Source organism: Podarcis cretensis, assembly GCF_951804945.1.
Source record: "Podarcis cretensis genome assembly, chromosome: 11".
NCBI classification, from domain to species: Eukaryota; Metazoa; Chordata; class Lepidosauria; order Squamata; family Lacertidae; genus Podarcis; species Podarcis cretensis.
Window position 1 is genome coordinate 2,636,641 of NC_137180.1, and position 16,798 is coordinate 2,653,438.

A 16,798-nucleotide genomic window follows, 5' to 3' on the forward strand; every position below is an offset into this window, starting at 1 on the left:
AACTTGGGAACAGGATATCTACTTGTTTGTCTCCTCCGGTCAAGACCAAGCCAATCTTGAATGCCTTCCAAGGAGATCTAGTTGGTCATTCCAGGACCAGTGAATTGCCCCGGCTGTTCCTGGCAACAGCATGGAAGTGGGTATTCCCAGGAATGCCCTCCCTTGGGTGGTTTGCAAGACTTTGAAATGCTTCTTAAAGACCTCTGTGTTTACCCAGCCATTCCTGGAATCTGACTCTTAGTTTTTAATTATGTTTTATACACTGTTTCGATATATGGTTGTGTTCCATTTTATTTCACTTTTATGAAATATTATTGTCTGTTGTTATATTTTTATTGTCTTTATGTAAACCACATAGAGATTTTTATTATATTAAGTGGCATAAATTTTTAATAAATAATGATCTAAACATTGGACTCTCTCTGGTTTCTAGCCAGGTCTGTAGCTACCGCATTCCCCCCTACCCCTCGCTACAGCCTCTGTGTAATTTGATTTGTGCTATTGAAAAACATCTCCTTTTTCCCAGCTGGAAGAAGAGAAGATTGTGAGGCAGAACATGACAATTTGGCTAACCAACTTGTACAACGGGACCCTCCCTGAAAACGTCACTGGCCCTCCCCCACACGTGAGCCTTGCGGATGTCCCGAGAGGCCCCTGCTGGGAAACAATGGTTGGTCAGGTAAAGCCATTTTGGAAAAAACAACAACACCCAAAGCTTTTGGAACGATGCTTGCTTGCTGATACTCACAAGAGTATTCATTCTTAATGCATTCTGGCCTCACAGACTTAACTTTCAGCCCGGAATCTGAAGGAGGAAGGATATTTTGTTGCTTTGATTCCAAGTCCTGGCCCCAAGAAATAGACGTGGATGAACCCATATTTCTGGGATCTTCAGCCTCCTCCTAGTCTGGGATGGGGTGGAAATCACAGCTCACTCTAATAGAGGGGATCTATGGTTCGAAATTTGGGGTCTGCAACCAGACTGCTCTGGTGTTTTGGCAGCATTACTAAATCTTCCTGACTTGAATTACAAGCCTCCTCCTCCAGCCAAATCCCTGGTCTCTACCTTAGCTGTGACTGAAGTAGTGTCAGGGGCAGCAACACAAACCACAAACTTAAGGGAAACCCCCCAGTATATGGAGACATGCCCTCATGTGGATAGATTATTTGGTTTGGCCAGAGGAGGCCTAGTCTATAATTCTGTCTCAGCCTTTACTGCATGGTCTTAAACAAGTCATGATATCACAGCTGGGCCATCTCCCAGGATGCATCAAGCTCTTTTTACCATGAAATATACAATATGAATATATGAGAAACAAACCCCTGACCTCTTTCCTAGTTGTTTAGAGCAGATTGAGAATGAATGACTGGGAACATCCACTTAAGTCTTCACAATGATGAAAGGGATTCCATTTAATACTGTGCCTGAGCTAGGTAGCATATTTGGATATATTCACACAGTAAAATTAGCCAAGGATGTGCATTTTTCCTTCTGTATCAGAATTTGGTATTTTATATTTTTCAATTTTTAAAATTATTATTGTACAGTGGTACCTCAGGTTAAGTACTTAATTCGTTCCGGAGGTCTGTTCTTAAACTGAAGATGATTCAAGATGATTCTGCTGACAAAACACTTTAGGACAGCATCCTGCTCCCCATTTAGCATGCGTGCACAATGTAAGAGTCCTCTAAGTTTCTTGTAAGTGTTCCAGTGGCCCATTTCAAACAACAGGAGTGAATGGCAGGAGGATAAGCAGCGCTGCTTCCTTGGCGTTTGCCAAATGCTCTCAATAAAGAAGCAACCCAACCCTTTGCTTCTAAAAAAGAAAACCTTGTTTCTGCAGGAATTTGTGCGGCTGACGGTCTCTGACACTGTGACGACCTACATCACAATTTTAATTGGTGATTTCCTAAAAGCTGTCTTTGTCAGGTTTTTCAATTACTGCTGGTGCTGGGACTTGGAATATGGCTTTGTAAGTATTTGACTTCTTGCTCCTCCTTCTTTAAAAAATGAATTCTTTCTGAAATAATAACAATAATATAATGTAAATGTTCCAGTACTTGACACTGTACTATGCTGTATTATACTATACTAGCAGTCCTACACGATACTGTTGAATTTATGGAGAATATACGGGAAATGCCTGGTTGAACACAATACCATAAATGTAATGCATTAGAAACGTAATGCTGATAATGCCTTGTCAATCTTATCTTTGTCTGAAGAGCTCCATCTACAGAGTCCACTCCCAAGAAAGATTTTGCATTTGATTTATTTTTCATAAGGAAAAGGAACTCAGGGGATGCCATGCTGAATGAGACTGAGGTTCACCAAGTCCAGGATTCTGTGGTGGCAACAGCAAACATCTTGGATATGTCTGAAATCTAAAAAGAATGACACAGACAAAATATTCCATAGTAGGGCAGTACCTCTATTAGTCCAACCAAAATGTCACAAGATAGGAAACAAGCTATGGGCAGGTCTTCAAAATGCAAGTATCCACACAGTTCTCTTTAGGCATCCAGTCTCAGCAGAAAATGGCCCAAAGGGAGGATGGGGCAGAGGCAGGCAAGCCCGGCCCCCTCATCCTCATGTGCGCAGGCTCCACTTCAGATCTCGCTGATAATATTTCATAAGAAAGAAGGCAGCACCTTCTTTGTATATCATGTGTGTATTGCCTGCAATTTGTACTGGGCTAGTAGCAAGGCATTTGTTCTTTAATGGTGCCAAGTGAGCCAAGTATGATTGATTGATGTCTTATTTGAGATTTAATGACTGTGACTTGTCCAATTTCTAACCTCGCCATTAAGGGAGAGCTTTGTATCAGGGTATTCTGATGGGCTTTGTGCAGGTTTGCCAACACAGAGCATCTGAGGCCAGCCAGACGTTTTAGGTTTATAATGTAGAAAATCACTTTTTTGGCTGGGCTCTTGTGTTTTCAACAGCTGTGTGGCAAGCAGGGATTCAGCATATGGAGTTTTCCCCCAGCACCTCATCAGTCAGGAAAACGTCCATTGGTTAATTTAAATATATATATATATATATTCTGCTTAAAGTGCAGCTGTTAAAGACATAGAAGTCGCTGCCAGCAAAAAGCTTATAACTATATAAAGTAGTGCTCACACTTCTTTAATTTTAACTTTAACTTTTTAAAGGGAGGAATTCAGTGTAGTGCTAAGCAGCTCACTCCATCAGAGCCAGCATTTCTGCTTTCCTGGGAGAACGATCTGCCCCCCCCCCCGGTGCGCTTCCAGGGGCTCTTCTGACAACCCCAAACCAATTGGGGGTGCATTAGGGGAAGGAGGGAGGGGAGAAAGCCCCATAGTGCTAGGGGAAGTTTTCTGCTGGCAGAACTACAGTGGTACCTTGGTTTACAAACTTAATCTGTTCCGGAAGTCCGTTCTTAAACCAAAGCGTACTTAAACCAAGGCGTGCTTTCCCACAGAAAGTAATGCAAAATGGATTAATCTGTTCCAGATGGTGAAAAGCAACTATAAGACAGCAATTTCACATGAATTTTACTATCTAACAAGACCATTTCTGGGTTAGGGTTAGGGTTAATTTTAGGACTGGGTTAGGGTTAGGGTAAGGATTAGAATTAGGGTTAGTTCAGGGTCAGTGTTGTTTTATGTTTTCTTGTGATTTTGATTCATTTCCAGTTGGCTTGCTGGGGAACACCTGGCTACCTTCAGGTGGTGCAGGGGCTCTAAGATGCAGCTTCCGGGCTGCCTCCACCTTCCCCAGCAACTATGCAGCCTGGCTGCGTGCAAGCAGGGCCGGGCCGGGGATATCTCAGCTGTGAAGGGAGGCTTCACGCTGCCTATCGGAGCAGCCCCAATCCCAACTCCTACTTGTGTGCAAGCAGGAGGGGGCAGGGATCCCTCAGCTGGAAGGGAGGCTGAGTGACAGAAGGCTGTGCCAACAAAACAGAAGTGTACCCCCGAACGTCCATTCGTATGCCAACCCCCCCACCCCCACAAAACCCCCCAGAACACTCATTTCCGGGTTTGAAGTGGTCATAATCCAAAATGTTCATTAACTAGGCTGTTTGTAACCCCAGGCGCCACTGTAATTAGTTGAGTCCAGACCATAACCTGGGTGCTACGCCCCACTTTCTGCCCCCATAACAATGCCCCACATTGTGAATACAGATAAAATCTCAACCTAAATTAGAGGCACGTATGTAATTTATTATTTGTGGATCTTTTGGACTACAGCTTCCATCAGCCCCAGCCAGCAGAGCCAATGGTGAGAGGTCATGGGAGTTGTAGTCTAACAGGGCACCTGGCAGGCACCTGGTTGGGGAAGGCTAGAGAAGCTGTTTCCATATGCTACATATTTTGGTTCAGTGAAACAAAGCATACATAACAAAGTGCAGTTTTTATTTTTGTACAGTTTAGTGTGGGGTTCAGAGGCAGAAGGGGGAGAACAGTTCTGTGTCTGATCTTGAACTTTCTGACATCTATGACCTGAAACAGAAAGAAACACTGGTTATTACTTGTTTTGTACTTAACCCCCCCCCCAAAACTCATTTTATTGTTTAAAAATCAACATGTTAGATTCTATTACATCTATTATAGTGCCATGCAGGCCTAGAACTCTATATGAAAAACTCTACAGTCAGGTGTCATTTAAATATTATTTTGCATATGTGTTTCAGATTATATTATTGCCCCAGTTCTGGAGATTTGTTCATTTGCTTGGGGAAAAACTGTTCCTAATGCAAAATGATCAATATGCAATCTTTGCACATTGTTTTAAAGCTTTGTTGCAACTCTAAGATAATTCATTATGCTTTCCCTTCAGCCTTCATATTCGGAATTTGATATTAGTGGAAATGTGTTGGGCCTGATCTTCAATCAAGGCATGATCTGGTAAGTGTGTCTTGGTGGAATACTGCATGAGAGATCTTGTAGAAGTGGCTGTACTTAAGGTTAAGGTTTGCCAATGTGACTGAATTCTTCTGCTTTGCTTGTCAAATCTCTGATATAAATGTGGAAAATCACACTTGTCACCTCTGGTCTTGATTCTCCACTTCACTGTACCAGCTTTACTGTGGTGTGACTTCACTGAAATCATGCCTGGACGCTGTGAAATAAGCTGTTATAAATTGAGAGTAACAAATGGTGACTCAATCATGAGTCCTTCTCTGAAGACATAGTCATGTTGGATGCCACCTTTCAGGTGTGACAAATTCAGCTATTGTTGTTGTCAGACTTTTGGAATATACAGGGCATATACAGGGCAATCATTATTAGTTTCTTATTCGGTGTTGCTTCCTTGCTCCTACATTTGGCTCCTCCAATGTGACAAATACACAGGAGGCTATAAATATTGTGGCAAATCATGAATGTGGGAGTTGGTGTTTACCTTTCAAGAAAGATCCATGCCTTCACACTCCACCATCGGCAAGCACTGCTGTGAATCCCCCTGAGCTCAGTGCTATACGATAGACATGTTTCTGCGTTTATGCTGTAATAAATTCAGTTTGACCCTTCAGCTACAGCAGTCAGTTATTAATTTAGGAATAAACTATTCAATTATGAATAAAACAAACAATTATAAAGAAGCAGGAACAGAGCTTCAGAGTGGTTGGTTGGCATCCCTGTCTTAGGAGACAATGGAAGAATGTGCCTTTGGAGGTAAAGTCAAACTATTGGAAGGTTACAGCACCTGTTGTGGCTGTAGAGACATGGGAGAGACATGCTTGAGAGAGTTCCTCCTAGATCCATCCATGTCACTGGAGGTGCAGAAGTTTGTAGTGGCCAGGAGGGCTCTCTTCCAGTTTCCACTGGTACACCACCTACAGCCAATCCTGGAAAGGATGCGAAAGCGCAGGTCTTGGCAGCCTCTAGACTGGACTACTGCAGTGCGCTCTGTGTGTGCTGCCCTTAAGGTTGATTTTGAAATTGCAGCTAATGCAGAATTCTGTGCCCCAACGTTTGCCCAGAATAGCTCCACATCAGCATATTACACATGTGGTAGTTTTGACCCTCCAGCTATGATATTGAACTATTACATTAAGGAGGAGAATAGTGAAATACCAGAAATTATTTTTTCAAATATATTACTCACCCCATTTCATTCAAATATTAATTTGGGGACAGGTGGGGGGCGTGCTCTAACATCAGATTTCATATGCATTCCCAGAAACAGATGACATCAGCTTTCAATGCAAACTGAAATTTGCATAAAATGTTAGGAAAAAATCTGATAGTTACCTCAAAATTAAGGTCATACGTTGTCATAATGTTTCTTCTCTTTTGTTTGGTATAATTCCATTTTAGCTCTGCTAGATCTCAATTCAGTTTAATCCATTCTATACCAGGCAGAAGAGAAAACAAGAGCAGAGAAAAACTACATGAGCTCCCTATAGTTTAATCTCACGCTTTTGCAAATACCAGTAAGCGCTACCTGTAGGGATCGCTAAACAATCACACTATGACAAAATGAAATACACTTTGATTCAGGAAACAATGCGAACAATCTGGCAACTGTAATAAATGATAATAATAGATCAATCCAACCAGGTTGGGGGAATAGAGTAGCAGAGGAGGATGAACTGTGTGGAGGGTGGTGTGTGTGCATGCATCCCAGGGGGGGTTATCATGTTTATTATTGTGTACCTGTGATAAGATAAGAACTATATTAACTTAATCTTTATAAACATGGCTGTTTTGAAAGCACCTATCTCCAAATACGAACCAATATGGACTAGCAGAGTGTTGGGAGGGGCAAATCCTTAGAAGATCCAAGGGTTTGTGGCTGGGAAAGCAAAGGGATATAAAAGCTAAAGAGTTACTGCCATAGAACCCCCTTTGTAGATTTTTATGAGAAAATGGCTTATTGAATGTTCATAGGATGGGCTCTTTTTATGCACCATGTCTGCCGGCGATCAACGTCATCCGTCTCCATACATCCATGTACCTGCAGTGCTGGGCTGTGATGTGCTGCAATGTTCCCCATGAGAGAGTCTTCAAAGCCTCACGATCAAACAACTTCTACATGGCCATGCTGCTGTTTATTCTCTTCCTCTCCACGCTGCCAGTTGTCTACACAGTTGTTTCCGTCCCTCCATCCTTTGACTGTGGTCCATTCAGGTTTACTGCATTTTATATCCATTTCTTCAAAGTCAGATGTAGGATTACTGAACAAATAACTATAACATTGGATGCACTTTCGTGAAAGATAGGTGTGACAAAGACAGTATACATACAATACCTTTAAAGCCCATTTGAAGCCCATTTTCCCCTTCAAAGAATTCTGGGCACTGTAGTTTGTTCATTATTGCTGGAAATTTGAACTCTACGACAAGTATACTACAGTGCCCAGAATTCTTAGAGGGGGGAAATGGGCTTCAAATGTGCTCTAAAGGCATATTGTGTATGCCAACAGATAACAGGGTCACTTATATTTAAAAATTAATAATTCCAGTCCAATGCAGGGCCTTTATGTTAGCCTGAGTAAACATTTTCCCCTCAGCTTTTGTCAAGGACAGATATTTAAACATCCCCAGAAACATTGCAGATGTTCTTTGAATGTGCCAGACTCTGCAGAACATATTCTTTTCTACTATGAACTTAATAAGATATATTTCTGAGTAACTATGTAAAAGATGCTGCTGCACAGGGTACCTGGAGAAGGCAGTGTCTCAGTTGCGCTTCAGATTTGCATTCTGCATGTAGCATTTATTATGTTGAATGGGGAAAAAGTCTGGAACAAATATATATATATATATATATATATATATATATATAAATATATATATACAAATATATATAAATATATATAAATGGGATACAATAACTGTGGGGGAAAATAATGTAGGAGGGGAAAGTACAGGTCAAATTGAACTAGATGTTAATGTGGGATTGTTCCTGATTTTTAAATTTCTACGTCTCTGAAGGGCCTATTACTCATGCCTTGTTTCAATTTCCAGAAGTCATACAAAATATTTTGCTTGCCAAAACAAATCATATCCCCATAGATCTATGGCATTTTAAAAAAGAGAATATGGCCTGTTGCTTTATTTGAATGAACAGTGTTTGTGAATTTAGCTGGGTCACATTGTCCTCAACTCTCTACACTGACTTCCCATCCCCTTTGCATTTCCAGAACAAGCTATTTGTCTTTACCTTTTAAACCTCTTTGGAGTTTTGTTATTATTTGCGCAGATCCTCCAAGTGTCCCTATTTCCAGGGACAGTTCTGATTTGATCCCGGACTGTCCCGTTTTTCCTTAGGATGTCCCTATTTTCGTCAGAGAAATATTGGAGGTTATGGAGTTATGTGACCCCTGAGTCATCTGAAGGAAGTTCTGTGTAGGAAAGTTTATGCCCAGAGTGGCTGGGGCAACCCAGTCAGCTGGGTGGGCTATAAATAATAAAATTATGGTGGTGGTGGTGGAATAGGATGTCCCTACTTTCATCAGAGAAATGTTGCAGTTCAGGATATGCCACTTCTCTGCTACTCTCTGTGTCTTTCTGCTTCCTTCCACAACTGTGCATATTCTCCTGCACTGCCTGGCACAGGTTTGTTTGGCCCGAGAGACTGTTTTTCTCAGATCATACCCACCTGCCCCACGTCTGATGTGATATGTGACATTAAGTGTGGGGCAGATAAGGACATGGCTACAAAGAAACAATTGACAACTTCAAGTGAGTTCCTGATTGTTTCTTTGGAAGCTGGGCTGGCAGATAGCAAGCTCTACTGGGATTGGCAAGATGAGGGATATTTATGTTGGAAAGATAAGGATAGAGTAGGGACAAATATGGATTGTGGCAAACATTGTGCGCACACTGCTTCTCAAACCAGCAGTGGGAGTGCCCTGGATGCAGAGTAAACTGGAGCATGTCCACAACCTTCAGGTCCTGGCCTGCTGGCTAGATCTAGTATCCCAGTGCTGGCCTAGACTGCTTCCCAAAATACTTAGAATGCTACCTCCCTATCTCTTTCCCTTCCAGTTAGAGCCAGTGCTTCCCTCTTTGCCGCTTGAGGTGAAACGGGAAGTACCAGCCTGCCCTGCGGCCGCCATCCCACCAAAACATCCCTCACCCGGGTTGCACAGCAGTGCCATGTGGCTGTGGGTCTTGGCAATATCTCACAAGTTTGTGCTTTTCTTACTCAGCAAAGGGCCACTGATGTAAACAACAATACCGGTAATTATTACTGAGGTGTGTGGAAACCCAGGTCCTTTGCTCTCAGACTCAAGATAAGGCCCAGATTCATTAACATGCTCCTTTGTTTCAAAATCTGGAAAAGACCTCAGGAAAGTCAATTGCTACAAAACAGGGGATGCGGAGGATTTTTAATTATGGAAAGCCATGTGTGACATCTAGAGGTGGATCTGTATATGTGCAGCCCCAGAACTTGTGCAAGGATATAACGACCCTACTGTCTCATTAACTGCTTCCACTCTTGCACTATTTTGTAAAAAGCGCACATGAAACAACACATGGCACTTTCATGGGCAGCCCCATAACAAATGAATGTGTAATACCCTCCAGGGCTCTTTTAATGCAGGAGGGTCAGCAGTAAGAAATTCTTCTCCAGATGTTCTCAGGATTCACCTGAGTTGCTGGCAAGCGTGAGTGCCCCTGTCTGAATGTCAGTGAGCAGGAGGGAATTGAACAAGGCCCCGCTCTTCTCCCTCCTCTGAGCTGCTGCCTGGCCCTGGGCTGTAGGAAGGGAGATGCGCCTGATGCGCCCTCAGCCCTGTGGAGAAACCCCTGCTATGTGTATCACTTGATTAGAGAGAATGCCTTGACTTTTGGTGTCAGCTCATGCACGCCTATTTCCAACATACAGAAAAGGCTAGGCTACAATCTTCCTCTGTGAAATCAAATTTTCCTTGTGGGGGGGTTAAAATATACTTGGGAGTCCTGTAGTGATTTCATGCTCTTTATTGCAGCTTGTAAAACAGTGATTGAATTGCGCCCCCAAACCTCAGGCTTTTATATACATTATTTACACAATGAGTCCCGTCTGATTGGCTGATTCTGCTTCCCTCCTGGAGCCTGATTCCTGCAAGCCAATCAGTTGTTGCATTCTAGGATCCTACTTGCCTATTGTTCTAGGATCCAAGCTTAGTACATAACAGGGGTATTTGGGGATGGAGGAGCCCACCACCCTTTCTGAAAAGACGAATAAGCATCCAGTCATGTGAACTGCCACATTTGCACTACATATACATTTAAAGCACTGTTGTACCATTTTTATCGTCATTGCTTCCCCCCCCCCCCCCCGCAAAAAAAACCACCTAGGAAATGTAATTTGTTAAGGGTGCTGAGAGTTGTTAGGAGACACCTGTTCCCCTCCAAAACCTAAAATTCCTTGAGTGGTTTAATATATCTGGTAGCAATAAAGACTGATTGGGTTATAGTCTGGCATTACTATGGTTGTGAATTATTCGTGGTTTTTTTGTAATTGCTTCAGCTACACAAATAAATAATATTTGTATTTGTTATTAGTATTACTTTAACAAAACCACTATTTACATTCCCACCCTTTATCTCTGTGTGTCTTTGCACTAACAGTGGGAAAACCAGAATGTTTGAGGTCATTGGAGAAACTCTGGAGCATGATTTCCCTTCCTGGTTTCGGAAGGTTTTCAGACTTCTCTCAAACCCTGGTGTGATCCTGCCCTTCATACTACTGATGGTGTATGTACAGCACACATTTATATGCTTAAAAATAAATACATCCCCATTTTTTTTAGACATACATAGAATGCATTCACTGCCCAGTGGAGGCAGGAGGGCTAAAGGGATGGAGGGCGGAGAAAGTGGACTTCTCTTTTAATGGCCCCTGAATTCAAAGCTGTCTCTATTGTTAGGCAGATTGAGATAACTGCCTTGAGGAGCAGAAGCTGGCAGGGGGCACAGCAACACCCCCCTTTCTTCCTGATCCCACCAGCTGTTCCCTTCCTCCGTTTTGTGTGCCTCAGGCCTGTCATACGCTCCTTGTTACGCTCAGGTGTGGTGGAAGATGCTATTCCACTGCCAGTGTTAGAAGTACAATTCATCTTTCAGGCCACTTGGCTCCTGCCAATGGAAGGAGCGGGTGAGGGCATGCCATATTGTCTTTGGCCTCAGGCAAGACCATGTCTTAGGCCATCCCTGCCAGAATTCTGAGATTATTGTTGACGGCAGCGTCACCTCAGAGTTCCTTTAAAGCAGCTAAACGGGGGTGGGGGGCAAGGATGAAATAGCAACTAAAGGATGTGGTTGTGTAAAAGTAGTACTTGATACAGCGTTGCAAGGACTCCAGAAACATCAAACCATAGTTTTTGTCTAGGGTGCAATTCACTTGCATCAGCTTCTGGTAAGGAAGATGGTTGTTATATCACTCTGCTTAAAATAGAGATGCATGAATCTGTCAATTTTGGATTATCTCAAGTGAAATGAATTTATTCTTCTATATTGCATTTTGTACATTATTTTCATTAATATATGCAGTTTTATTCACACTTTCCTCTAATATCCACATTGTCATTAGAGAACTATGTCAAAATATTGAGAGAAGTGTGAATTTCAAATGCCAGCCTCTTTACCCTGGACTTTGGCACATGAGATATTTCTTTTAAGATCCACCCTATTCCCTTGACAGTAATTAGCTTTAGCTGATTTTAATATTATATTTGTTGTAAACCACCCTGGGACCTTATGGTGAAGTGCAGATAAGAAATAAAATAAATAACAGAAAAATAACTGTTTTGTTTCAAAATGCGAACTGAATGAAATTTCTCCCTATTTCTACTTTAAAAATGGTTTTTAATGGTTGTAATAATTATGTGACATAGCATATGTGGTTTCCCCCCATTTAGCCTGAGTATCTACTATCTCAACGCTATATCAAAAGGATACCAAGATATGAATCTCGAGCTCAAGAAGAAATTGCAAAATGTAAGGATGCTGCAAAAGAATGTTGATGGGGCTTTTTGTTTGTTTGTTTCTCATTAGATGGTGATTATTCGTGAGACTAATTCTGGGATGTTCACTTTTGTTTTTCACATTAGCAAGCTGAGGAAAACAAAAGGAGGAACAAACTAAAGGCACAGCAAGCCCGGGGGGAGGCTGAAGAAAACCCTTTTGAGACAGCGCCCAAACCCAGCAATCCAAAAGAGGGTCAAGGTGAGAAACAGTTTGAAAGCCATTACAGCAAGCTGTCTCCTCAGCTGACAGTGATGCACAGAGCATCATTTCCTGCCAGGGATTCTGGGACTTGTAGTTTACAAACTGCAGGAGATTTACAGAGAAAATGATATTGACTTCGATACTAAGAGAAGTGAATGGAAGGGAATTCACAAAAGAAAACTTTCTTTTTTCCTTCTCTGCACTGCAGCCATCTGTGCCCCTTGAAAAGCCTTTGCAGATGGCTGTTCTGTAGGATGTGGGATGGGTAGGAGGATTGTTGAAAACCAGGTGAAGATCAGCTTAGTTTTGGACAACCCTCCCATTGTTCACATACCCTCTAACATTTCGAGGCAAAAAACCGGGGTGCCGTCTTCTGGGGCTACCTTCCTGCACGAGTCACATGACTCATGCGAGATTGCAGCCCTCAAAAGTGCTTTTTGGGGGTGGGGTGAGATCATGACACCTAAAATGTCTGCTGTCTCTTGTGTGAAATAACAGGATCTCCCAGTTTTATCGGGACAGTTGGGGGGGTGTTCAGGATATTTTCCCAAGTCTCCAGATAGGTCTTTTGGGGAGCTGTGGCTGGGGGATGGACAGATAGAGGGGGTGTAGAATGGGGCTGTGGGGCTAAGCAGAAGCAAAGGAAAACCAATGTGATTAGACTTCCACAGAATGGCTTTCCACCATTTTGGAATCTATGTGCATAGAAGTCCATTCTTAAGAGGCTTCCCTTTACAGATGTACTTGCCTAATGTGGGCAGGGGGCCACAAGACCTTGGTGGGTGGGATTAGCAGTCTCTCAACCAAAAAACGTATGTGACATCCTTTCATGTTATGCATCCTAATGTAGTCTTTTCTAGTCCTGCATCCTACAGATATTTTGGACTCCTATTATTCCTGATTCTTGGCAATCTGGCTGGGAGCGATGGAAGTTGCAGTTCCCTATCAGGATGAGGAGAACTGCACAAAGTCCAATGTCTTATGCCTTACATACTGTACCAAGACCTCCTAGCTGGTTTCAAACTAGTTTTGCAATTGCCTTCCCTCAGCTCAGTCAGAACATTAAAGATTGTTTTGTTTGAAGCAGTGGCCTGATAAGAAACTACTGATACTCTTGTCGCTCCTTTGCAGCCTAACCTTTTTGGCAAATGTTTGTGAAGGGTGCTATAATGTAGGTAGGCTGAAACAATAACTAGCTTCATTTCTTTGTTTCTGTTACACAGTTTTTAGTCTGCTATCCGTATTGGAACCCCTCCCAAGACCACAGGCCTAGAGCAGGCTCAGTTCCAACCTTTGACCACTAGGTGCCAACCACAGAAGCATGTCTTACATGTGCCATGTTTCAGTCCAGAATTTGCATTCTGGCTTTGGGTTCAAAAAATAAGTCCTGTTTTCCCCCCAACAATGTTTTCAGATAAAGAAAAAGGAGCAAATGAGACCAAGAAAAAGCCAGGTGAACAGAAGGAAGAAAAACCAGGTATTGCAAATGGAAGCCAACCTCCCTGTGGCAGAGGACGAGGTGGCTCTGCGCCTCCCCCACAGATAGCAGTGACCCGGCCAGCGGCTCCAAGGTAAGGTTACCAGATGTCCCCGTTTCCCGGGGACAGTCCCCGGATTTTCAACTCAGTCCCCATACAAAATCCATTGAAGTTGAAAAGTGTCCCCAGATTCATTGAAAAAAATCTGGTAACCTTATTCCAAGGGTCAGTGGCATGAATGGATACACTCCCAGAAACCCACACTTTGCAGGCATGTCGCCAAAGATGCCAGGACCACCTCCATCGTTCCAATTTTAGTATATGTACTGCCGAAGCGAACACGTCAGGACCACCTCCAGATAGATAGATAATTTATTACGGTCGGAGACCAGCTTATAAAACACACTTGGAGGTACAATCCCAGAAGGAAAATAAACATTTAAAACAATGTACACCAATAAATTTAAAATTTATAAATGCAATAAGCGTATAGACACTTAAAACTTTAGGATAAGCTACCGCAGAGAGATGACCCAGAGTCACCCTTGGAACTGAGTTTGGGGATTATCTTAATGACCTAGTTTGGGTCGGGGGATGGTCTGCACCTACAGATCTGTACACAGAATCTGGCGACCGTCTGGGTCGTCTTATGATCTATGCCTAACCAGAAAAGGTCAAATTTTTGCTTTTCTGTGAGGTCAGCGAGCCTCATCAGTAGGGGATCAATGGTCTCACTACGTGCCTCTTCATAAAAGGGACATCTAAAGAACAAGTGTTCTGGGCTTCCTATCTCCCCCAATGAACAGGCGCAAAGTCTCTGAGCATATGAGGACCACCTCCAAATTACTGATAAGCAAAGTATTCCAACTCATTAAACAACATTAGACTCCACGTACTTGTAGTAAAGGGAAGTATCTAATAAGATTTTGCACCCTCACAGAAAGATGCAGGGGTTAGAACAAGCAGGAATATCAGAGGTGATATGGCTGGGACCTAGCTTCATGAGCCACGATGGCCAGGATTCAAGTCCAGGAGAGAATGGGGGCCAATGTCACTGACTGGCTGGCAGTAGCAGGTCAAGCCAGGTGCAAATACACATTAGTACAGAGCTAGAAGTCTGAAAGTCAAGTGGCTATGAAACTTATGCCATTAGAATGTAAAGAAAATGAAGTCAGTGTGCTGTTGCTTTGAAAATATTTCTGTAGAAGAGCTAGCATTGTCTAAAACCACAAACAAACCTGAATACTTGAGTGACTTTCAAATCTACATAGTGTGTCCAATATTTGCTTTGAAATATTTGTCAGTCAACTCTACATATTAAAAAAAAAATTAAAGCCTTCCCTCATGGCTTGAGTTCAAAGGTTGTGTTGCATGTGTGAAAAGCTCTCCTCATTTGGGGTTGACTTCTTCCTACTGTTCCAGAGAGTCTCCCCCTTCCTCAGGAATGGGTTGGGGGAGTGAAGGAAAGGGAGAGGAACAAAAGCCTTTTTGGAGAAGCTGTTAGAATCCAAGCCAATGTTACTTTGAAGTGAGTTGTAGAGAAGGAATGCTGACTTCTAATTTGAGTGCTTGTAGATGGCTATGCATTTTACCCAACGCCTTGGTTAAAATGCAATGGGAAGTTCTCCTGCACAAGCTCATGTGAATGTTTTGGAGCACTTTAGAACCGTGGACCTTATGCAGGGGAACATACAGGTGAATTAAGTTTCCAAGTTTCGTTAACTTAATTGGGATGTAATTTGGAGAATATTACAAACTGTACTCTCTGTAAATATTAAAGACTGCAGTATGTTTTCTTTTTTAAAAATACAAATATATTTTTGTGTGTACTTCAAGGGTTTTTAATTTTATAAATTCTTATCTAGATCGTAAGTTTTAGAGATGAAAAGGAGTGGGTAGGAAAAGTTCCCTTGATACCAGTGTGACCATTGGTCCTGCTAGCTAGGAAAGATGGGAGCTCTAGTCCAAAAACAGTTGGAGGAAACACTGCTTTATACAAAAATGTGCCTTCTCTTCTGTATGTAATGAAACCACAGAACCACCAGAGGGCAGATCTCAACTTGGCTTGGCTAAGCTCACTGCTCCATTTTTATTCGTTGATACCTTGTTGACATAGTCGAACCAAGATGCACATAGCTTAGATGGCTTAACAAACACCACCACCCTGACAAATTCTGTATGTAACTTTTATTTAGGTCAGGAAACAATACTTCAGACAAGATGGCAGTTTACTAACTATTCTTTGCCTGAGACAACAGAGGCTAGCAGATATAAGATCCACAGGCTTCAGGTTGCCCTGATCTCTGCCCCACCTTCTAGTGAGATGACAAGTTTCCTCTTGCTAGAAGCCCTCGGAGAGTTGGTCTGGCAGTAATCGTTTGTAACAATGTGCTTGCACAAAATACAGATGCCAGCTGTTATGAACGATAGATGGAGCTTCTATGCTTAGGCATTCTGTTTATTTTATTATTTATTTATTTATTTATTTATTTATTTATTTATATACCCAGAGGTATCAGGATAGTTCACAGAATAAAATCAAAATATAAAGCCACAAAATACATAATCAAAATAAAAACAACAACCACCCAATAACCCCCCTAAAAAAGAACCCCACATTTTAAAAGGACATACTGTTATGTTTTATATGCCTGTTGTCTTTGTCCATGGAGTTTGATGGCCAAAATCACATTCTTGATGGCAGAAAGTGAGGAGGAATTAAAGAACCTCTTATTGCGGGTGAAAGAGGAGAGCGCAAAATATGGTCTGAAGCTCAACATCAAAAAAACGAAGATCATGGCCACTGGTCCCATCACCTCCTGGCAAATAGAAGGGGAAGAAGTGGAGGCAGTGAGAGATTTTACTTTCTTGGGCTCCATGATCACTGCAGATGGTGACAGCAGTCACAAAATTAAAAGACGCCTGCTCCTTGGGAGAAAAGCAGTGACAAACCTAGACAGCATCTTAAAAAGCAGAGACATCACTTTGCCAACAAAGGTCCGTATAGTTAAAGCTATGGTTTTCCCAGTAGTGATGTATGGAAGGGAGAGCTGGACCATAAAGAAGGCCGATCGCCGAAGAATTGATGCTTTTGAATTATGGTGCTGGAGAAGACTCTTGAGAGTCCCATGGACTGCAAGAAGATCAAACCTCTCCATTCTGAAGGAAATCAGCACTGAGTGCTTC

At 42.3% G+C, this 16,798-nt stretch overlaps 1 protein-coding gene across 1 annotated transcript in view; it reads left to right on the forward strand.

Annotated features, from left to right (window-relative positions):
* The window catches only part of TMC1 (transmembrane channel like 1), a 52,166-nt gene extending 38,245 nt beyond the window's left edge, over nt 1-13,921 (forward strand). The window contains exons 13-20 of the mRNA XM_079996050.1: nt 527-679; nt 1,845-1,973; nt 4,808-4,875; nt 6,862-7,101; nt 10,536-10,661; nt 11,825-11,903; nt 12,017-12,131; nt 13,549-13,921. Coding sequence (XP_079852176.1) covers nt 527-679; nt 1,845-1,973; nt 4,808-4,875; nt 6,862-7,101; nt 10,536-10,661; nt 11,825-11,903; nt 12,017-12,131; nt 13,549-13,709 — 1,071 coding nt within the window. The 3' untranslated portion in view covers nt 13,710-13,921. The remainder of the gene's footprint in view (nt 1-526; nt 680-1,844; nt 1,974-4,807; nt 4,876-6,861; nt 7,102-10,535; nt 10,662-11,824; nt 11,904-12,016; nt 12,132-13,548) is intronic.
* The last annotated feature ends 2,877 nt before the right edge of the window (nt 13,922-16,798 follow it).